The sequence below is a fragment of the Dendrobates tinctorius genome, unplaced genomic scaffold, assembly GCF_039654945.1.
Source record: "Dendrobates tinctorius isolate UK_male_01 unplaced genomic scaffold, ASM3965494v1 ptg000084l, whole genome shotgun sequence".
In the NCBI taxonomy this organism is placed as follows: Eukaryota; Metazoa; Chordata; class Amphibia; order Anura; family Dendrobatidae; genus Dendrobates; species Dendrobates tinctorius.
The window spans coordinates 8,789,660-8,814,089 of NW_027361752.1; the positions used below are offsets into that span (position 1 = coordinate 8,789,660).

At 44.8% G+C, this 24,430-nt stretch overlaps 1 protein-coding gene across 2 annotated transcripts in view; it reads right to left on the reverse strand.

The window, feature by feature from the left end:
• Positions 1 to 11,446, reverse strand: part of LOC141097341 (uncharacterized) — a 52,113-nt gene extending 40,667 nt beyond the window's left edge. For both annotated transcript variants that reach the window (XM_073584432.1, XM_073584431.1), the window contains exon 1: positions 11,274 to 11,446. In XM_073584432.1, coding sequence (XP_073440533.1) covers positions 11,274 to 11,397 — 124 coding nt within the window. In that variant the 5' untranslated portion in view covers positions 11,398 to 11,446. The remainder of the gene's footprint in view (positions 1 to 11,273) is intronic.
• Between the last annotated feature and the right edge of the window lie 12,984 nt (positions 11,447 to 24,430).

Genomic DNA, 24,430 nt, shown 5'->3' on the forward strand with positions numbered 1-24,430 from the left:
CCCGGCGGGCGGGACCAACAGGCGGTGATGTCACAGGAACCAGTATGGCCAAATGAAGCCAGGCTTAAGGGCAACAGTAAGGGCAAAGTCCGGAACACAGCATAATAGGAACGATGCTTACATTATTCCCCCCTTAAAGAATGTCCTCCGGACAATCTTCGACCAGGCTTGTCCGGGTACCTTAGATGAAACTGCTCCAGCAGCCGCGGAGCACAGATATTCTCCACCGGTTCCCAGGAATTCTCCTCGACAGAGTATCCTTGCCACTTGACCAGGTATTGCAGCTTCCTTCTGAAGATCCGTGAATCCAGAATCTTCTCCACGACATATTGTTCATGTCCATCAACGAGCACTGGAGCTGGAGGAGAGGAAGTACGCCCTGGGAAGGAATTTGGTACAACTGGCTTTAGTAGGGAAACATGGAACACCGGGTGAACCTTCCAGGCAGGGGGCAATTTCAGACGCACCGCTACCGAATTCACTAGAGCCACGATCTTGTATGGCCCTACAAACTTCTGTCCAAGCTTGACAGTCGGTGCCCTCACCCTCAGATTCTTGGTAGACAACCAGACCGTATCTCCCACCCTATACACCGGAGCCGGCCTCCTGGTACGATCTGCTGCTCTCTTATACCTCTCCTGCGCTGTCGTCAAGGTGGTCTTTAGAGCTTCCAAATTCTGCTGTAAGAAGGAAAGATGGTCAGACACAGCAGGCACTGCAGCCTCCTTGGGGAACTGCGGCAAGATGCTTGGGTGGTAACCCTGATTAGCAAAGAACGGTGACTGCTTAGTCGAGGAGTGCTGCGAGTTGTTATATGTGAACTCTGCCAGGGGAAGCAGATCTACCCAATCGTCCTGCAGATGACTTAAGTAGCAACGGAGGTACTGCTCCAGGGTCTGATTCGTATGTTCCGTCTGTCCATTGGTCTGTGGATGGTAAGCCGAAGACAGACTTACTCTAATATCCAGATCCGCGCAGAAACACCTCCAGAACCTAGACGTGAACTGCACCCCACGATCCGAGATCACCTCATCCGGGACCCCGTGCAGACGGACCACCTCTTGAATCAACAAGTCTGCAGTCTGTTTTGCTGTGGGTAATCCAGCGCAAGGGATAAAGTGTGCTGCCTTAGTGAGGCGGTCCACGACCACTAGAATGGTGTTCTTACCCTTGGAGACCGGTAGTTCAACAATAAAGTCCATTGAGATGGATCTCCAGGGACGAGATGGTATAGGCAAGGGTTGTAACAACCCGGAAGGCGACGCACGAGGCGTCTTGAACCGAGCACATACCTCGCAGGATGACACGTATCCCTCCACGTCCTTCCGGTACGAAGGCCACCAGAAGTACCGAGCCAGGAACTCTTGGGTCTTCGTTATTCCACGATGTCCCCCAATCTTAGAATCATGGATCAGTCGGAGGACTTCAAGTCTTGTCACCTCTGGTACATACAGCCGATTCTCCTGTAACCACACTCCTCCACTGAAATTTAGGCTTACTTCGGGGGTAGGTTGCCTTAGCAACGGATCTGCTGCGTATGCTGCTTTGATCTCAGACAGAAGATCCTGATGATGGATTGCAGAGATGAAATGAGCGGGAGACACAACAGTACTAGGAGACGACTCAATCACTTCCTCAGGAGCAGCAATCCTAGATAGCGCATCTGCCTTACCATTCCGTGCCCCCGACCTGTAGGAGATGATGAAGTTGAATTGGTTTAGAAACAAGCTCCAACGTGCCTGACGTGGGTTCAAACATCTTACGGACTGCATGAATTCCAAGTTTCGGTGGTCGGTAAGAACTGTAATCGGAGTTGAGGACCCCAGCAGCAAGTGTCTCCACTCCTTGAATGCCGTCACAATCGCCAGTAACTCCTTGTTCCCTACGTCATAGTTCTTCTGCGCCGGGGATAGCTTCTGAGAAAGAAAGGCACAAGGATGAAGAACTGCCTTCTCACCTCCTCTCTGTGACAACACTGCGCCGATGGCGACATCCGATGCATCCACCTCAAGAGTAAAGCTCAGGTCTGGGTCTGGATGTCTTAAGATGGGAGCCGACACAAATTTGTCCTTCAGCCGTGTGAACGCCTCCTGGGCTTGCGGAGTCCACCGGAACGGTACCCCCTTCTTAGTCAGTTGGGTGATGGGTGCCACAATCTCAGAGAAGTTATGGATGAAGCGCCTATAGAAGTTGGCGAATCCCACAAACCTCTGAACTTCTTTCACCGATCCTGGCGCTGGCCACTCCTGGATCGCTCTGGTCTTTTGATCGTCCATCTGGAGACCCTGTGGAGAGATGACATAACCGAGGAACTGCACTGTTGCCCTGTGGAACTCGCATTTCTCCAATTTGATGTAAAGATGGTTATGCAGCAGGCGTTGCAGCACTGTCCTTACGTGGAGTCGATGTTCCTCGAGATCACTGGAAAAGATTAAAATGTCATCGAGATACACAACCATAAATACATCAAGCACATCTCGGAAAATGTCATTAACAAAATGCTGAAAGGTTGCAGGAGCATTTCGTAGTCCGAACGGCATGACCCGTGACTCGAAGTGTCCATAACGACAGCGGAAGGCCGTCTTCCACTCATCTCCAGACCGAATTCTCACGAGATTGTAGGCTCCCCGAAGATCCAGTTTGGTGAATATCTTAGCCTGCTTCACCCTCTCCAGTAGTTCAGAGATTAAGGGTAGCGGGTGCCGATTCATGACCGTTACCTTGTTTAAATCACGGTAGTCCATGCAAGGACGCAGACCCCCATCCTTTTTCTTCACGAAGAAGATTGGTGCACCTGCAGGAGAAGTAGACGGTCGGATGAAGCCCTTGGCGAGATTCTCGTCGATGAAGTCCTTCAAGGCCTTTAATTCAGGACCAGACAAAGGGTAAATACGCCCGAATGGGATCTCCGCCCCAGATACCAGTTCTATCGGGCAATCATAAGGCCGGTGGGGAGGTAACATATCTGCCCTCTTCTTGTCACATACCTCTGCCAGATCCTGATACTCCGGTGGTAATTGGGGATAGCAGCGACCTTAGGAATAGCAGGGTTGCTGTTAGAACTTGGAGGGAACTGCACTTCCCTGGTCTCCCAGTTGATGCGAGGATTCTGAACCTGGAGCCAAGGTAACCCCAGGATAATAGGGAAGTGAGGAGAAGATATTAGTAAAAAGGACAAATGTTCCACATGTTCCTCTCCAATGCATACCTTCACCGACTCAGTCTCCATGGTTACCGGTCCAGATGTAAGTGGCGACCCGTCTACTGTCTCCATCAAGACTGACGACTCCCTCTTCACTGCCCTGATTCCATGCTTCCTTGCAAACGCGATATCCATGAAGTTCCCACTGGCCCCGGAGTCCAACATGGCGGCGCTCTCGACACACCGACCCCGGAAGCAGACCCTCAAGGATAGGTAATAGTGGGAATTCTTCTAAGTAGCGGAGTAGGAGGAAACGACGGATGTCATCGAGATCACCACTGCGTTCAATGGAAGAGATGCCAGCGAATTCATATCGGCAAAGTCCAGGTCTCTCTGATTGTCTCTGCCCCCCGAATTGTTCAGATCTAGGACGCAGGACTCCCCCGCCTCGGAGTTACAATCAATGATAGCTGCAGCCGTCTTACGTCTCCTGACTGGACACTCGGAGATGAAGTGACCGGTCCCCCCGCAGTAGAAGCACAGGTTTTCCTTAAAGCGATGCTCCTTGCGGGCATCAGGAGGATTTCTACGTACGGCATCCACCTGCATCGGTTCGGGCTCGGGCTCGGGATTCCTCCTGCTGGTGACATCTCTGGAGGGAGAAGAGAACGGAACAGTGTTATTAAACCGTAGATCAGACCAGCGCTCCTGTCTGCGCTCGGAGAGTCGATTGTCAATGCGGATGCAGTGATTGATGAAGTCCCCAAGAAGCACGGGCGAGTCCCCGCGTGCCAGTTCATCCTTAACTGCCGTAGACAATCCCCTGCGGAAGATGGCCTGCTTGGCTGCCCCATTCCAGGTGGTGTCTAAAGCCCATCTACGGAAGTCCAATGCATACTCCAGCACCGAACGCTTCCCCTGCCGAAGGGTCAGCAGCGTCGTCTCAGCAGTATTAGCTCGGTTCGGGTCATCAAACATCTGCGTCATTGCGGCAATGAAATTGTCCATAGAGTTAAGCAGGGGGTCGTCGGTCTCAATCAAAGGGTTGGCCCACGCGAGCGCCTTACCAGACAGCAGCATGACTATAGTCAGAACTTTGGAGCGTTCAGTAGTGAACTGTGGGGCATGAGCAGCAAAGAAGATCCGGCACTGGTTCAAAAATCCTCGGAATTTATCCCTCTCACCAGCGAACCGGAAGGGTGGAAGCTTCGGGAAGGTCGGTGTAGTATCCCGGGCAGCACCTGCTACCTGCGCGGCTGGGGCCTGTTCCAGAGCAGCAATCCGATCGAGCTGCATAGGAATCGCTTGCTCCAACGCCAGAACACGATCACCCTGAAGAGGAGCTGCTTGTTCCAGCGCCGTAATCCGATTTGCCAGTCGTTGCAACTGTGCCTCTGCTGCCCCGGCTTTGTGTTCGATACGTTGCTCCAGCGTGTCCAGCTGGGTCCTAATGCCTGCCACATCCTGCCGTATCAAAGCAAGCTGCTTGCTTACACGTTTCTCCAGGGACTCTACACCTGCGGTCTCCATATTGGGGGCTTGTATATCTTGTAATGATGTATAGTAGGTTTCTATGAAGACAGTGGCTAGATGATAGAGTCACAGACACAGGTATACGTGAAAGTAGTTTGTATTAAACAAGCAGCACAGAACAGCACAGGTGCTGGCGGAGCCAGACAATGACAGCAGTGGTAACAGCAGCAGAACTCAGTCCAGTAGATAGCAAGTTGTACACCAGCACTATGTAGATGTAAGCAGACACAGTCTTAAGAATGCAGGCAAGGACAGTCACTTAGCCCTCTCCCTTGCGGGAGGGGGATCTTCGGGCACAGTGCAGTGGCAGAGAAAGTCACTAGGTAATTGATACTGAGTGAGTAAAGGTAGCAGGGATAAGTCTCTCAGGTGAAACGCACACAGCAGTCAAGATCTTCAGCGCATACCGTGAGTGCTGTAGGAGCGGTGAGCGGTGGAGGCAGGGCTGGAAGGAGCCTTCAGGCAGACACCGTCAGAAGGTCCAGGCGGCGGCGGTTAGGCAGCAGGTAATCCAGGTGGATTCAGAAGGAAGGAAGGAGGTAGCACAGCGTGCAACTCCCAGCTAGCAGATCAGGTACAGGACGAGATATACAAGCAAGGTAGTCACGTCCAGGAAAGCTATTTAAACCCGGCGGGCGGGACCAACAGGCGGTGATGTCACAGGAACCAGTATGGCCGAATGAAGCCAGGCTTAAGGGCAACAGTAAGGGCAAAGTCCGGAACACAGCATAATAGGAACGATGCTTACACTGGGCCTCATAGTCCTCCATTCAGTACTATGCATCCGATAGTCCTTCATAAAATATACTGCACTCCTCATAGTCCTCCGTACAGTATTCTGAACTCCCCATAGTCCTCCATACATTATACTGCACTCCCCACAGTCCTCTGTACAGTATAATGCATTCCTTATAGTCCTCTATACAGTATACTGCACGCCTCATAGTCCACAATAAAGTATAATGCACTCCCCATAGTCCTCCCTATAGCATTATGGTCACCATAATTTAAAAAAATACAATAATCACATCTACTCCTTTTTCTCCAGCTGCTCCGGTCTCTGCAGCAAGTGCTATGAAGCACCACATACCTCAGAGCAGCAGGCACCATGTAGTGACATCATCAGATGCTGAGGAAGAATAATGAAAGAGGAAGCATCAGCTGACGCTCCCTCCTCCATCATCGCTGTCAGCTGACATTCCCTCCTCCATCATTGCTGTCAGCTGGCGTTCCCTCCTCCATCATTGCTGTCAGCTAGCATTCCCTCCTCCATCATTGCTGTCAGCTGACATTCCCTCCTCCATCATTACTGTCAGCTGACACTCCATCCACCGTCATTGCTTTCAACTGCAGCTTCAAGGATGCCAATACAGTTGAAGGTACGCTGGCACTGGGCTCTCACCAACTTATGGACCCCATAGCAGCCACATGGCTTGGCGCTTTTAGCTTTGTGACGCTGCTTACAAATTATAAGGAAATAGGGGGGACACAATAGGTTAAATGTACTTGCCATGTACAGTCTATCCACCATTATAATACATACAAACATAAAGATGCATGATCCAATCATGAGCCAGTATCTAAGTACAGTTACCAAGCGCTATTGGGTGAATGGAGGATGTGGAGACAGATGAAAAGGAGGAACATTTTAGAAAGAGGAAACAGAGAAGAGTTAGATTGGTGAAGTGTGGTGATAGACCTGTCTAAAGAGATGTGATTTTAAAGCATGCTTGAAAATATGGGAGTTACATATTGATCAGATCATTCAGGGTAGTGCATTCCAGAGAACTGGAGCAGCACAAGAGAAGTCTTGGAGATGGAAATGGGAGATTCGAATTAGGAAGGATGTTAGACTTAGATATGAAATTAAATAGGAAATCATGTAAATTATAAAGAACTCACATAACCAATGTTTAAAATCTTCACAGTGCCGCAAGGTAAATGATTAAATTAAGTATTACCCAGTGCCCATTGAAATCAGTGAATAATCCAAATAATGTAGGCCAGAGTATATCCTCCAGAGTGAAAGCAACTGTAACATGTCTCCACTTTGGAAAAGAACTGAAGATCCTGCTCCAGTTCCTCCTCCATTTATTCAAAATTCTCTAATAATGAAAATGGAAATGGGTTTTTTTAAGCTAAAGTTTAGGAGCTAAATTTGTCACATACAAAAAGCTTCTTTAAATTCTGCAAACAATAAGAAAACATATAACTTAACATATAACATATAACTTAACGCAAGAAAAAAACACTACTCTTTAAAAGGTAATGCAGAACAAAAGAAATAATACTATAACTTATAGGCTTGGAGCTAGTGTCATCAAGTATATTAAATAGTAATTAACCATAGTCTATGGCAGCAATCATTGTTTTCACTCCCCAGGTCTTCTCACCACTTCTATTTGGGAACAAATATTTTAACTTAAATTGTGTATCTTTGTCCTTCCACATTATTTTAGATGATAAATAATACTCTTCCCGCTTAGTCCAACTTGGCACCATCAGATGGAATCTTGTGTCCGATTCACTATTACTTCACTAAGCTTTCTCATAGACCCTTGAGAAATTTGGTAATTATCAGGAGAACATTACCCACATGACTGCATTGTGCCAACTGTACATTTTAGTGGAAGGAAATTCCTAATGCCTAAGCAGATCAAGACATTTTGGACAATTGTAGCTTCTAACTGTGAAATCAGATAGGGGAAGGCCCTTTTCTGTTCCCAATGACTATGCCCCAGTGCACAAAGCAAGGTCCATAAAGATATGGCTGGGGGAGTTTGCTGTGGAAGGACATGATCAGACACACAGAGCCCTGACTTCAACCTAATCCAACACTTTAGAGATTAACTAGACAGGGTATTGTGAGCCTAGCCCTCTCAGCCAATATCAAGTCTGACCTCATAAAAGCTCTAAAGGGGCGAAAAAATTCGAGAAATCTCCAAAATCTTGAAGAAATCCTCATTCCTCATACCGTTACAGTAACTGGAACCTAGACAATAGCAGCAGAACCTTCCTTAAGATGTTAGATGCGGCTTACAAAGATTGGACTTAATTTTCTATCACATCCCACAGATGATCAGTAGCAGGTAATGGTGTAACTAGCGTGCGATGGGCCCCGATGCAAAATTTAGACGTGTTTTCCTTCCCTGTTTGTTGGTCAGATGTATGGGCCCTTGTAGCATTCTAAATCCTATAAAGACACACGTGTTGCCTCTCCCCCCCTTCAGTATGTCATAATGTCCCCCTCCTGGGCTCCTTTCAGGTATATATGTTTCCCATTGGTGTACATATCTATCATCCTGGTATATGTTCGCTATACTGGTATATCTGTCCCCCATCTTGGGTCCATTCCTGGTAAGTGTGTTCAAAACTTTTTCCCTGTGTCATTTCTCACTATTACACATTACATAATTTATGGACATCTATGGTTTGATTTCTTTGTCTGTGAGGATTGGATGGAATGTTGCTGACATCTAGTGAGAATTTCATGTCAATAGCACTTTTAGGAATATACAAGTGCTTCTCACTAAATGAGAATATCATCAAAAAGTTAATTTATTTCAGTTCTTCAATATAAAAAGTGAATCTCATAAATTATATAGAGTCATTACAAGCAGAGTGATCTATTTCAAGTGTTTATTTCTGTTAATGTTGATGATTATGGCTTACAGCCAATGAAAACTCAAAAGTCAATATCTCAGTAAATTAGAATACTTTATAACACCAGTTTGAAAAATGATTTTAAAATCCGAAATGTTGGTCTACTGAAATGTATGTTCAGTAAATGCACTCAATACTTGGTCAGGGCTCCTTTTGCATCAACTACTGCATCAATGTGGCGTGGCATGGAAGCGATCAGCCTGTGGCCCTGCTGAGCTGTTATGGAAGCCCAGGTTGCTTTGATAGCAGCCTTCATCTCATATGCATTCTTGGATCTGGTGTCTCTCATCTTCTTCTTAGATTTCTTCTTTGATTTCATCTTCTTCATAGATTCTCTATGGTGTTAAGGTCAGGCGAGTTTGCTGGCCAATCAAGCACAGTGATACTGTTGTTTGTAAACCAGGTATTGGTATTTTTGGCAGTGTGGACAGGTGCCAAGTCCTGCTAGAGAATGAAAATTTCATCTCCAAAAAGCTGGTCGGCAGAGGGAAGCATGAAGAGCTGACTTTGTTCTTGATAAAACACAGTGGACCTACACCAGCAGATGACATGGCTCCCCAAACCATCACTGATTGTGGAAACTTCCCACTAGGCCTCAAGCAGCTTGGATTGTGTCCCCTCCACTCTTCCTCCAGACTCTGGGACCTTGATTTCCAAATAAAATGCAAAATTTACTTTTTTACTTTCATCTGAAAACAACCCCTTGGACCACTGAGCAACAGTCCAGTTCTTTTCCTCCTTGGCCCAGGTAAGATGCTTCTGGGGTTGTCTACTGGTCATGAATTGCATGACACAAGGAATGTGACACTTGTAGCCCATGTCCTGGATACGTCTGTGTGTGGTGGCTCTTGAAGCAATGAAGCAGTCCACTCCTTGTGAATCGCCCCCAAATTTTTTGAATAGCCTTTTCTTAATCCTTTCAAGGCTGTGGTTATCCCGCTGCACCTTTTTCTACAACACTTTTTCCTTCCACTCAACTTTCCATTAATATGCTTGGATACAGCACTCTGTGAACAGCCAGCTTCTTTAAGGGTGTGTGCACACGCTGCGGATTTTGCTGCGGTTCCGCAGCGGTTTGGCCGCTGCAGACCCGCAGCAGTTTTTGCTGCGGTGTACAGTACCATGATTCCCTATGGGAATCAAAAACCGCAATGCAGATGGTGCAGAATTTTCCGCACGGATTATCTGCGGTTTTCAATCAGCAGAAAGAATTGACATGTCAATTCTTTCTGCGGATTCTGCTGCGGTTTGCCATCTCCTCCATTGAGGAGATGAAAAACCGCAGGGCAAAACCGCAGAGCAATCCGCAGGTAAAACCGCAGGTCTTTTGACCTGCGGTTTCACCTGCGGATTTTACAAAATCTGCGCGGATGAATCTGCACCTAAATCCGCAGCGTGTGCACACAGCCTTACAGTGACCTTTTGTTTCTTACCCTCCTTGTGTAGTATGTCAGTGACTGCCTTCTGGACATCTGTCCAGTCAGCAGTAATCCTCATGATTGTGGAGCCTACTAACACAGACTAAGGGACCTTTTGAAATGCTTAGATAGCCTTTTCAGGTGTTTTTTTGTTAATTATTCTAATTTACTGAGATAATGACTTTTGGGTTGTCATTGGCTGTAAGCCATAATCATCAACATTATCAGAAATAAACACTTGAAATAGATCACTCTGTAATGACTCTATATAATATATGAGTTTCCATTTTTGTATTGAAGAACTGAAATAAATGAACTTTTTGATGATATTCTAATTTAGTGAGCAGCACTTGTATTTACTTAGAAAATTGGTTACTTGTTCAATAATTACTTCACCCCTCGTTCTGCCTCTGCATAAAAAAAATTGTACTCACGCTCCCCCAATCTCACGACGTGCTGCGTCCTCCTCTGTAGCCGGCACATAGGCAATGCCTGGCACGCCAACATCAGCTGCCAGCCTCTGATTGGCGGATGGTGTGTATTGCAGCACAAGGAGTCGGAAGGTCATTGTGCTGCGACACACTTCAGCTAAATGTGCTGAGGATGCCCATCCAGATGACTTAGGCACTGGGGTGGGTGGGCCCCCCTTCAGCACGGGCCCAGTCGCAACCTCTGCAACTGGGATAGTTATGCCCCTGGTTGCATGGACAGACATACCACTGCTGCATCCTGTGCAGGCACACAGGGGCCCAAAACGTAAGGGGCCCACTTCCACCTCCAAAGCAGCAAGCAGCTTTTCTTTGAGACAAAAAGAGGGGCCTGTTTCTGGTCCTGATCAGGGGACCTCTTCTCTCTGTGTCCGATCCCGATCAGTTACAGTGAAATCTGGGATAATTGGAGGACAAGCCATCACCTTTACCTTAAGATTTTCCACAAATCATTTGCGAATAATTTTCACAATCTGACAAGGAAATATCATCCTGCTGAAAAAGGCCACTGCCATTAGGAAACACCACAAGGGATGATGGGGCGGGAGCTTTGTATGCAAAAATATTTGGGCTGGAGATGTCATTGTATTATTGAAATGAATGCCAGGAGACAATGTTTCCCAGAAGATCATTTCTCAGGGTATCACACCACCTTCTCTTCTTCATATAGTGCTCCAGGGGCCACTTTGGCCTCCTCTATGGGTAAGTGGACGTGGTCTTCAAGACCTCAACTCTTCTCTTTGAGGGTCTTCTTGAAGATCACACCCACTTTACTAAAAAGACTAGATTCATATACAAGATCATATCTCAGGAATGGAGAGGCGCAGGAACAAAAAATAAACATTTCCGGATATTGGAGAACAGCGGCATTTACATCAGGTTAACATATATACTGTGTATTTATTCCAGTATGTCTCGGTAGACAATTACAGTTTTACATTTCCGTTATAAATTCTTATATAAAATAAATAAATCTGTCCCATCTACTATCGGATTACCAGTATATAAAGTACATGCCCACCATCTCACCTTCCCTTGTGTACGCTGTAGACTTCTTCTTAGTGACAGTACCAGCCAGGGAGAATAAGTCAGCAGTGTCCAGTAACTCAAGCAGCCTCCTGCCGCCCGCTCTTTCCTGTGCACTCAGCCCCATTACCCCTGTCTTTAATGTCTTATGGAGCTATAGTGGAAGCAGCTAACTTGGGAACGATGCCGGAAAAGGGAAACTGAAACTGAAGCTCATTGTAATACCAGTTCCTGACAACAGAGGTCACCAGTGACCAATTTTAGGCACGCCTTAACCCTGCTGTTCTGTTTGCATTTACTATACACTTGCACTTGGGTCAATATAACCCACCTATTAAAATGATGATTTAAGCGACTGTAAGTGTTTTATTTGAATACCTATTTCATTATTAAACCCCTCAAATGAGGAAAAGTCAATTAATCACAAGTTTCAAAATCGCAAAAATAATCAGCAGGGTCTCAAATTTAATTTCGAGTCATATAGACCCGAACAGAGCAGCACGGAGGTGGTGGCATAGCTCTGATAGTAGAAAGAACGTCAGGGCAGTCTTTGGAGGATGTTTGCCTTTCCTGGGGTTTTATCTGAAATGGCTTTAAAGTATTTTATAAGAGGTTTTTTTTAGCCTTTTGATTGGACAGTGTCTAGCTTGGAGCGGATTCCATCAGAAGTTGCTTTGAAAAAAGTGACGTACTTTAATTTTTTCCACCAGGTCCTTTTAAAAAGCCCCTTCAAGCAAAAAAAATGCTCAAAAAACTTATATGAACAGCAAAGTGGAAATCTTATAGAAATAAATAGGAGGAGATTTTCGAATATTTTTTTTTAAGCCGACTGCGCAAAAATTTTACGGCTTCTGAAATCTTAGAAACTAGTTTTCTGATGGTGACAGTTGCTAGGGCAAGTCCAAGGTGCAGTGGGCTGCTAGCAGAAGCCGGTACAAGTTGTGCTGGGCATTATGAGGCCTTACCAAACTCCCTGCGGATATTCCTGCAACATCTGGAGCTCAAGGCTCGAGTGAGTGACTATGGAGAGCACCAACACCCCTTCCGTACAGAGGGAAGGCAGCCTCTCGACCATGACTACCACCCTGTGCACCTTACAGGGGCTCATATTGTAAGAGGGGGTTAAGTGTGGGCTCATATTGTATATTGGGAGATGACAGCATACTTAATTCTGCTCAATAAGTCATGCAATTGATATAAAAATAATAAAAACTAATATGTTAAAATTAATATTGAGCAGAATTATTTTCAGCCTATCGGTTCAGCCTCTGCAATAGTCATGGTCTTTCATGTGGCCCATTGGGAAAATTAATCTTGCACCCTTGCACTTATGTATAGTGCTATATTATGATAGCGCGTCGCTGTCTCTGTTGTTTTCGATCTAGAGATGTGCACTGGAGCACGTGTGTTACTCACATGACCCATCACATGATCTATCAAAGTGAATCATGTGACATGCCACGTGATACATTGAGTACCCAGGGTCGACGCCTTTTAACCCCTTTAGCCCCGAAGGTGGTTTGCACGTTAATGACCAGGCCAACTTTTACAATTCTGACCTCTGTCGATTTACGCGGTAATAACTCTGGAACGCTTCAACGGATTCCAGTGATTCCAAGAATATTTTTTCATGACATTTTTTACTTCATGTTAGTGGTAAAAAAAATTGATATGACTTATGTTTATTTGTGAAAAAGATGGAAATTTGTCAAAAATTTTGAAAATTTCCAATTTTCAAACTTTGAATTTTCATGCCCTTAATTCACAGAGATATGTCACACAAAATAGTTACTAAATAACATTTTCCCATTTGTCTACTTTACAACAGCACAATAATGGAATCAACTTTTTTTGTGTTAACAAGTTATAGCGGTTAAAAGTTGACCAGTGATTTTTCATTTTTTAAGCAAAATTTTCCAATTCTTTTTTTTTAGGAACCCCTTCACATTTGATTGATAATACCCAAAAGTGACACCATACTAAAAACTGCACCCATGAAGGTGCTCAAAACCACATTTAAGAAGTTTATTAACCCTTCAGGTGCTTCACAGGAATTTTTTGGCATGTGGAAAAAAATGAACATTTAACTTTTTTCCCAAAAAATTTAATTAAATTTTTTTTATTTTGTCAAGGGAAACAGGAAAAAATGGCCCCCAAAATTTTTTGTGTAATGTCTCCTGAATATGCCGATACCCAATATGAGTGAGAAAACTACTGTTTGTGTGCACAGCAGGGCTCGGAAGGGAAGGAGCGTCATTTGACGTTTTGAATGTAAAATTTCCTGGAATCATTAGCGGACGTCTTGTTCCATTTGGAGAGCCCCTGATGCGCCTAAACAGTGAAAACCCCCCACAAGTGACACCATTTTGGAAAATAGACCACTCAAGGAATGTATTTGGATGTGTGGTGAGCACCTTAAACCCTCAGGGGCTTCACAGAAGTTTATAACATTGAGCCGTCAAAATGAAAAAAATCACATTTACCCCACAAAAATGTTATTTTGGCTCCAAATTTTGCATTTTCATAACAGTAAAAATTACTATTACTATTACTCCCTATATGTGGGGGAATACTGCATTTGTGACACAGTGCAAAGCTCAGAAGGGAAGAGGCGCCATATTGGAGTTCAGATTTTGCTGGAATGATTTGAGGGTGCCATGTCATATTGGCCCTGATTTGCCAGAACAACAGAAACCCCTTATATATGAACTAATTTAGCAATCTACACTCCCCAATGAATTCATCTAGGAGTGCAGTGATCATATTCATATCACATGTGCCTCACAGAATTTTATAGAATTGAGCAGTGAAGAAAGAATAAATTACATTTTTACCACTAAAATGTTGTTTTAGCCCCAAGTTTTTAATTTTTGTAAGGGCTAATAGGAAACTGTTTTTACAACAAACTGAGGTTCATTTTTTCCTGAGTGCACCAATTCCTTACATGTAATTGGGAAATATTTTTCAGGCGCAATGCAAAGTTCAAAAGGCAAGGAGTGACTGTTATGATTTGCAGGTGTCATGGTCCAATGGGAGAGCACATGAGGTGCCAGAACAGCAGAACCCCACCATATGTGAACCCGTTTTACAAACAAGATTTCTCAAATAATTGATCTAGGGGTGATCATAGTGACACCACAGGAGTGTCACAGAATTTTATACCATTGGGCAAAGAAGAAAGAATAACTTCCTTTTTTACCACCAAAATTTTGTTTTAGCCTCAGATTTTACATTTTCATATGAGAAGTGGGTACAAATGGTACCAAAATTTGTCCCACAATTTTTACTGAACGTGACAATACCCCATATGTGGCTGTACAGTACTGCTTAGCCATATGGAGAGACTCAGAGCGCTATTTGCCTCCTGGAGCGCAGATTTTACAAGAACAGTTTGCGGACTCCATATACAGAGCCGCTAATTGCTAGAAGAGCAGAATCCCCCCTCAAGTGACCCTATTTTGGAAATTATACCCCTTTGGGAATTTATCTACAGGTATAGTGATGATTTTGACTCCATGGGTATTTTCCAGAAACACGTAGCAATGAATGTTGCCGAGTGAGAATTGCAAACTGCCATTGTAGTGACCAGTACGCTGTAATGACCAGTACGTTGCAGTCACCAGTACATTATGCCCAGCCCGGGCTTATGGAGACATGTACCTGTATGTTAGGCGAGCTCTCATCACTTCAGAAATGCCAAACATGTGGACGCTATATGTGGTTTAGGTACACCGTGGGGCTCAGAATGAAGGGGGCATTTGGATTTGGAAGCACAGAATTCACTGGATTTCTTTTAGGACTTGAGGAGTCATTTCGCTTTTCCAGAGCCATTGTGCTACCAGTAACATGGAAGCCCCATATATTTTCGTTAACAGATGATAGACTTGAGTGGGAGCTTATTTTTTATGTTGATTGAGTTGAAGCTTTTATTGGGAACATTTTACATAACGTTTGGGATCACATTTATCCTGAGCTCTACACTGAACACTTACTTTGTGTTTTCCATCTAAATCTTTGAGTGACGTGATTCAGGTGAAACCCACCCGAGGGATCCATTCACTATAATGAAGCAGGAGAGTTACACTGGACTTCATCTGGCCTCTGTTCAGCATTGTCCTTCTTTTCAGAAGGGCACACAACTGTGGCAGACGGCACTTTTATGCAATCCTAAAAAGAAGGATACTGCTGGATCACAGGTCCTATGGTGTCCACAGTTCCTCCATTTGCCTCATAATAGGGAATCATCGAGGGTTCCATCTGAATCACGTATTTCAGAGAATTACATGGAAATCCCAGTGTAAGCGCTCAGCACAGAGGGCAGTATAAATGTGCGCCGAGCCTTGCTGCGATCTTTGGGATGCAGAATGAAAAAATCAACAGAAGGGGAAGAATTGGTTTTATTTATTTTTATTCCATACCTCATGTGATATAAATGATTAAGTAACTTTATTCTTCTGGGCGGTGCGATTACAGTGATACCAGATTTATATTGGGTTTTTATGTTTGGCTGCTGTCACACTCTGAAAGATGCTTTTTATTTTTTTATTGCAAAAACTAATTTTTTGCATCACCATATTTTGAGAGCTATAATTTTTCCATATTTTAGCCTACAGAGTCAGGTGAGGTCTTGTTTTTTGCAGGACAAGTTGACGTTTTTATTGGTACCATTTTCAGTTACATGATATTTTTTAATCGCTTTCTATTCCGATTTTTGGGAGGCAGAATGAACAAAAACTAGCAATTCATGACTTTTTTGAGGGGAGGTTTATGTTGTTCCAAGTGTGATAAAATTGATAAGGCAGTTTTATTCTTCGGGTCAGTACTATTACAGCGATACCTCATTTATATAGCTTTCTTATGTTTTGCCGCTTTTACGCAATAAAAACTATTTTATGGAAAAAAATAATAATTTTTGCATCCCTTTATTATGAGAGCTATAACTTTTTTATTGTTTCACTAATGGAGCTGTATGGCAAAACAAGATGACGTTTTCAGCGGTATCATTTTTATTTAGATCTGCTTTTTGATCGCGTTTTACTTCACTTTTTGTTTGGCAGTATGATGACAAAGCATTGTTTTCTGCCTTGTTTTTTATTTATTTTTTAGAGTGCTCACTAAAGGGGTTAATAAGTGGGATAGCTTTACAGGTAGGGTCCAGGGGCATACATAGAAATCATGGGGCCCCATAGCAAAAGTCTGAATGCCCCCCCCAAAAAAAAAATGCAATGCCGGACCAGCTCATCGTTTTACATCTCCACACAGCCTCAGCTCCTTTCGCTCCACCTCCAACAGCCGGTAGCCACCCTCACATGTGCAACTACTTCCGGCCGGGCCCAGCATATACTGCTCTCTCTGGCTGGAAAGCTACATCAGCCAGGAGGCAAGCTATGTATATATATATATATATCCCCACACACATGCATGTATATACTGTATATTACATAGTCTCCTTTATTATGTATATTGCTGTCCCTTATACAGTGCCCTCTCTTGCTATGTACAGCACCGTCCCTTACATATTGGATTATATAGAGCCCTGTTTTTATGACATACCGTCCTCTCTTGTTAGATATACAATGCAATGATGGCTAATGGAGCATGAGAAAGCTTCTTTTCTAATGGAGGAGCTGATGGACTGGTAGTCTGGTCACCGGCTCTTCCATCAGCAGTCATTTTATATCTAACAAGAGAGCGGAGTATGTAACAAATGTCGCGGTGAATAACAAAAATAACAAGAATACACTATGTAAGAGACAGCACTGTACATAACAGCAGAGGAAGCTATATATTAATGGATGGCACTATAACTAGAGAGGATGGTATGTAATAAGGGACGTGTTATACATGATAAAAGAGGAAACTATGTAACTAAGGATAGTGTTATGCATAATAAGTGAGTACACTATATACTAAGGGACTGTGCTATACATAAAAAGTGACTACACTATATACTGATGGATGGCGCTATACATAATAAGTGAGTACACTATATACTAAGGGGCTCTGCTATGTATAATAAGTGAGTACACTATATACTAAGGGACTGTGATAAACATAATAAGTGATAATAACGTCTTCCTCCACCTCCTCCTGTTCCTAAATCCATTATAAATCCCCTATCCTCCCTTCCCAATTCCCCACACCCCTCGTTGTCCTCCTCTCCCCCACTCCCATCACTGCCTTCTCCCCCAGCACCTCCTTCTTTCCCTTTCCTCCACCTCTATCATTGCTTTTTCCCCACCAACCCATCATTGCCTATACCACCACCTTATCATTGCTTTCTCCCCACCACCCCATCATTGCCCTCTCCCCAACCACCCCCATCATTGCCTTCTTCCCCACCACCTCCATCATTGCCTCCTTCCCCACCACCCCCATCATTGTCCTTTCCACTGCCATCATTGCCTTCTCCCCCCCACCCCATCATTGCCCTTTCCACCATCTCCATAATTTCCTCCTCCCCCACCATCCCATCATTGCCTTTTTCCACCACCACCATCATTGCCTTTTCCCCCACCACCCCATCAGTGCCCATTCCACCACCTCCATCATTTCCTCCTCCCCACCACCCTATTATTGCCCTTTTGACCTCCATCATTGTCCTTTTCCCCACCCACATCATTCCCTTCTCCCCATCACCCTCATCATTGCCCTCTCCTCCACCTACACACACAGACATACACAGCACCACTCACCTGTCTGCACATTCCCTCACATCACTACGCATGCACACACCACCACTCATCTCTACGCACACAGACACACACGTACGACACAGCAGACAGCACCTCTCACGCTCTCCTACAGCCACAGCATCACCATCGCCAGCAGCTTCCTCTCACTGGCACAGCGGCCATGGCGCTGATTGATGATGTCATCCAGCCATGCCGCTGACTGCTGGGTGAGACAGGAAGCGCGGGCAGGAAGCAGGACAGATTGCTGCAGCTCCACTGCCATTTTCTCTTGTAAGCAGCAAAGCTGCAGGGATCTCTTCCTGCCCACCACCCATGAGGACAATCTGGCCAGGGGCCCCTGGAGCCTCGGGGCCAGATAAACAGGGCAGATTGTCCTCATTATTAGCCTTTCTGCAGGGGCCCACTGGAGCCTCTGGGCCCCGATGCAGCCGCACCGGCTGCACATGCGGTATGTCTCCCCTGGCACAGCCATTGCAGTCTGACTCCGGCGGGCCCCCTCACCCCTCGGGGCCCCAGAGCAGTCGTGTGGCCTGCTGCCATTGGTGGTATTCCACTGGTAGGGTCGCTCTGGACATGGCGATACCAAATATATGTACATTTATTGTTTATATTTTTTTTGCATATAAATATTTATTTGTGGGTACAATATCTTATTGTTATTTTTTTATTTATTTTAAATATTTTTACAATTACTATTATTTATTTTTTTTAAATCATTACTTTTTTACTTTGTCCCAGTATGGGACTATAATTTTTGGAGGCTGATCACTTGTATCCCTATGCTATGCAAACTGTCAGCTCTGCACTGACAGATAAAGTTGCTGATCATGCTCTGAGCATGATCTAGCCACTTTACTAGCTCTGGTGACCCAGATGTTGTTATGGCGACATTGGATCACCATGGCAATGATCGGGACCCCATGATGACGCAGCCGGGTCTGCGATCCAAAGGTAGAGGGGCTGTCATCCCTCTGCCTGCTCACGGAATGTTGTGATCATGTTCGATCTCAGCATTGTGTGGATTAAAGTGCCATGAGCGGTGCGGGACCGCTCCTGGGTGTCAGTTGTCAGAATCAGCTGACAACCGGTGGCGATAGCGTGCGCATAGCCTGTGTGCGCGCACGATTGCGTGGATGTAATTATTCGTCCTGCATAAATAAGCACCTGGGCTTGTGGATGTATTATTACTGACAATGTCGGAAAGGGGTTAAACTGCCCGTGGTCCTGGTTACACTTAGGCTGTGTGCCCACGTAAGCATTTTTGAAGCGTTTGTCCTAGTCAAAACGCTTCAAAAATGCATACAAGAAGCATACAATTCATTTTAAATGAATTCCGCACTTTTTGTGCACATTGATGCGTTTTTTTCCACGCAAAAAACGCTTAGTGATAAAAAAAACGCAGCATGCTCATTAAGGCTATTTGTCCACGTAGCGCTTTTCATGCAGAATATTCCTGAGCGGAAACACACACCCTCTTCCCGGGAAAACGCATGCGTTTTATGACGCGCTTTTGTAAGCATTTTTGACGCTTTTGTTAAGCGTTTCAGCATGCGTTTTCCTATGCATTTTTGCAAGACAATTGAATTAATGAACATGCTGCATTTTTTTCCGCTTAGCGTTTCCGCAGCGGAAAAAAACGCACCATTAGCACAACATGTGCGGATTCCATTATGATTACATTGGATGCTTTTCTTAAGTGTTTCCGCGGCAGAAACGCGCGTCTAAAAGCGCAGCGGAAACGCTTAAAAAACGCAACGTGGGCACACGGTCTAATTTTGCGGAAAAGTCCGTGTTTTTAGCTATTTTCTATGAGTCACGAGGCGTGCGGAAAAAAGCGTTTTCTGGGAAGGAGTCCAGTTTTGAAGCAGAAATTGTCTGCATACGTGGTCACAAAGCCTTAATGTGCCCCTGGTCAGATCACCAGCGATGTGATATTGATGTCTAATCTCTGTTATTAGGCATGGTTATTAGTTGACATATAGCAGAAAGCAGCTCATGGGCTTCAGCCAAGCAGCACGTTATCTTTTACAGTCTATTTCTTTGCCGGGTAATTGAGGCTCTGAAAGATTTTTTTTTTTAAACTTTACACTTAGTTTGAAAAAAAAAAAAAAAGAATCTCCCTTTATGGTGATAATTGCTGAAAGGAATGAATCAAATGAAAACAACTTAATTATAAGGGAAGGATTTTCCCCTGTGACTTCAGCTTCTGCCAGAAAAGGAAAACAACCAAGTGTTGTTCCTGTAAGAGTATTTTACTGCTCCCACAACAAGACGACCTGTTATAATTCCCGACACTTCTCTCGTCAGTATATATGCCGTATATATGTTCTCTATGACACAATCTGGAGCATTTGTGGCATAAATTGACAATTGAGCATTTTCACAGAGTTTTTCGAAAAAGTGCTCCAGAATTATTTTCTGTGAAACAGATAAAATACTAATTGTAAAGTCTTTAGTAACATAGACATGCCAGGAGTGGTGATAGCACCTTAATTGGTTAATGACGCATGATTGTACATTTTAATTTTAGGTCATTAAGCAAAGTATGAATCTAGCTGAGGAGCTGACCCTGCTTCAAATGCGGCAGCTGCCGGCTGTGTTATACAGTCAGCATTTGATTGTAACTACAGGGACAGGAGTTTAATGATTTATATGCTTCTGTCAATCTCTGACAGCGGCATTTAGATGATACCATTGCAGGCGCAGCCCCTTGTCTGCTGAAGACTCTTGTAAGGCCTCCTTCAGACGTCCATATAAAACATGTATGTGAAAAAACACTACCGATGTCACAAATGTTTTTCATCAGTGTGACATTAATGTTTTCCTATATGGAGAAACAAAGAAATAAACTACAAAGATTCTCCAAAACTTTGCAATGTTAAACACGGACAGTACACGGATAGCACATGGCGAAAACACAGGACATCAGGGCTAATGCAGAGGCCATTATATAGTCTGAGGGCTACATTCTATGTGTATGGGAGCTGTGGGCCCTTCATACTGTGAATAGCGGAGCTGTGGGACCATTATCCTGTGTATAGTGGAGCTGTGGGCCCATTATCCTGTGTATAGTGGAGCTGTGGGCCCATTATCCTGTGTATAGTGGAGCTGTGGGCCCATTATCCTGTGTATAGTGGAGCTGTGGGCCCTTCACACAGTGTATATCAGAGCTGTTGGCCTTTCACACTGTGTATAGCGCAGCTGTAGGCCCATTATACTGTGTATAGTGGAGCTGTGGTCCCTTCACACTGTGTATAGCGCAGCTGTGGGCCCATTATACTGTGTATAGGGGAGCTATGGGAACATCATACTGTGTATAGGGGAGCTGTGGGCCCATTATCCTGTGTATAGTGGAGCTGTGGGCCCTTCACACTGTGTATAGCAGAGCTGTTGGCCTTTCACACTGTGTATAGCGCAGCTGTGGGCCCATTATACTGTGTATAGAGGAGCTACGGGAACATCATACTGTGTATAGGGGAGCTGTGGTCCCATTATCCTGTGTATTGTCGTGCTGTGGGACCATTATCCTGTGGATAGTGGAGCTGTGGGCCTTTCACACTGTGTATAGCAGGGCTGTTGGCCTTTCACGCTGTGTATAGCGTAGCTGTGGGCCCATTATACTGTGTATAGTGGAACTGTGGGTACATCATACTGTGTATAGGGGAGCTGTGGGCTCATTATCCTGTGTATAGTCGTGCTGTGGGACCATTATCCTGTGGATAGTGGAGCTGTGGGCCCTTCACACTGTGTATAGCAGAGCTGTTGGCCTTTCACACTGTGTATAGCGCAGCTGTGGGCCCATTATACTGTGTATAGAGGAGCTACGGGAACATCATACTGTGTATAGGGGAGCTGTGGTCCCATTATCCTGTGTATTGTCGTGCTGTGGGACCATTATCCTGTGTATAGTGGAGCTGTGGGCCCATTATCCTGTGTATAGTGGAGCTGTGGGCCCATTATCCTGTGTATAGTGGAGCTGTGGGCCCATTATCCTGTGTATAGTGGAGCTGTGGGCCCATTATCCTGTGTATAGTGGAGCTGTGGGCCCTTTATCCTGTGTATAGTGGAGCTGTTGGCCTTTCACACTGTGCATAGCGCAGCTGTGGGCCCATTATACTGTGTATAGTGGAGCTGTGGTCCCTTCACACTGTGTATAGCAGAGCTGTTGGCCTTTCACACTGTGTATAGCGCAGCTGTGGGCCCATTATACTGTGTATAGGGGAGCTATGGGAACATCATACTGTGTATAGGGGAGCTGTGGTCCCATTATCCTGTGTATAGTCATGCTGTGGGCCCATTATACTGTGTATAGGGGAGCTGTGGGCCCATTATCCTGTGTATAGTCGTGCTGTGGGCCCATTATCCTGTGTATAGTGGAGTTGTGGGCCCTTCACACTGTGTATAGCAGAGCTGTTGGCCTTTCACACTGTGTATAGGGCAGCTGTGGGCCCATTATACTGTGTATAGAGGAGCTACGGGAACATCATACTGTGTATAGGGGAGCTGTGGTCCCATTATCCTGTGTATTGTCGTGCTGTGGGACCATTATCCTGTGGATAGTGGAGTTGTGGGCCCTTCACACTGTGTATAGCAGAGCTGTTGGCCTTTCACACTGTGTATAGCGCAGCTGTGGGCCCATTATACTGTGTATAGAGGAGCTACGGGAACATCATACTGTGTATAGGGGAGCTGTGGGCTCATTATCCTGTGTATAGTCATGCTGTGGGACCATTATCCTGTAGATAGTGGAGCTGTGGGCCCTTCACACTGTGTATAGCAGGGCTGTTGGCCTTTCACGCTGTGTATAGCGTAGCTGTGGGCCCATTATACTGTGTATAGTGGAGCTGTGGGCCCTTCATACTGTGTATAATGGAGCTGTGGGCCCTTCACACTGTGTATAGCGGAGCTGTGGGCACATTATACTGTGTATAGTGGTGCTACGGGTCCTTCATACTGGATATAGTGGAGCTGTGGAAACATCATACTGGGTATAGGGAAGCTGTGAGTCCATCATACTGTGCATAGGAAAGCTGTGGGCCCTTCATAGTGTGTATAGCGGAGCTGTGGGCCCTTCATACTGTGTATAGTGGAGCTGTGGGCCCTTCATACTGTGTATAGTGGAGCTGTGGGCCCATTATACTGTGTATAGTGGAGCTGTGGGCCCTTCATAGTGTGTATAGCGGAGCTGTGGGCCCTTCATAGTGTGTATAGTGGAGCTGTGGGTCCTTCACAATGGATATAGTGAAGCTGTGGGAACATCATACTGTGTATAGTGGAGCTGTGGGTCAATTATACTGTGTATAGTGGAGCTGTGGGCCCTTCATAGTGTGTATAGCGGAGCTGTGGGCCCTTCATACTGTGTATAGTGGAGCTGTGGGCCCATTATACTGTGTATAGTGGAGCTGTGGGTCCTTCACAATGGATATAGTGAAGCTGTGGGCCCTTCATATTGTGTATAGCGGAGCTGTGGGCCCTTCATAGTGTGTATAGTGGAGCTGTGGGTCCTTCACAATGGATATAGTGAAGCTGTGGGAACATCATACTGTGTATAGTGGAGCTGTGGGTCAATTATACTGTGTATAGAGGAGCTGTGGGCTTAATGTATAAAGAGAAGCTGTACATTGAGAGACTTAGGAGACATTATTAGATGGTAAGTGGGCACTTTAGAGGCATTACTGTTATCAGTACACTGAGAGAATTGTGACCGTCAAGGGTGCACAGGGGCATTACTACTGTACTTTCTAGGAGCAAAATGTGGATACTGTTTTATAGTGCGGCACCATAGTTGTAATCAGGATTACCGGTTAGGGGCCCACTCAGATGTTTCACCCCCTTCAGCTGAACCCATAGCTACATCTCTGGTTATAATGGATAAGGGTGGTATCTGTGAAAAAAAAAACGATACCACACATACTGGCAACACGGACGTGTGAAGGAGGCCTTACTGTCATGTTGGTCCTCTTATGAAGATCAGACACAGGCTGACCTCTACAGGAGAACTGCAATAGCACTATATACTGCATTACTGTAGAGTTGCAAAATATAGTACAAGTATTTGAAAAATTGCAGGTTTAATTCCCCTAGGGGGATGTGAAAATGAAAAAAAAAAAGTTTTGAAAAAGATATAAATGTTTACATCCCCCTCCGTTTTCTGGCTTAAAAAATAAAAAAGTAAAATAAATATATTTAGTATTGCCGTGTTCAAAAAAAAAATCATCAATTTATGAAATGAGTATTTAAACCATATATAACCATAAAATGCAAACAAATGAAAAAAATTGCCTTTTTTCAGTCGTTGCACTTCCGCCTCAAAGAATGCATTGTAAAGCAATGAAAATATCACATGTACACAAATATCAAAAAAGTCAGCTCAGGGTAAAAAAAGCAAGCAGTCATATAGCTCCATTGACTAAAAAAATAAAAACGTTATTGATCTGAGGAAATGGTGTCAACAAACTTTTTCCT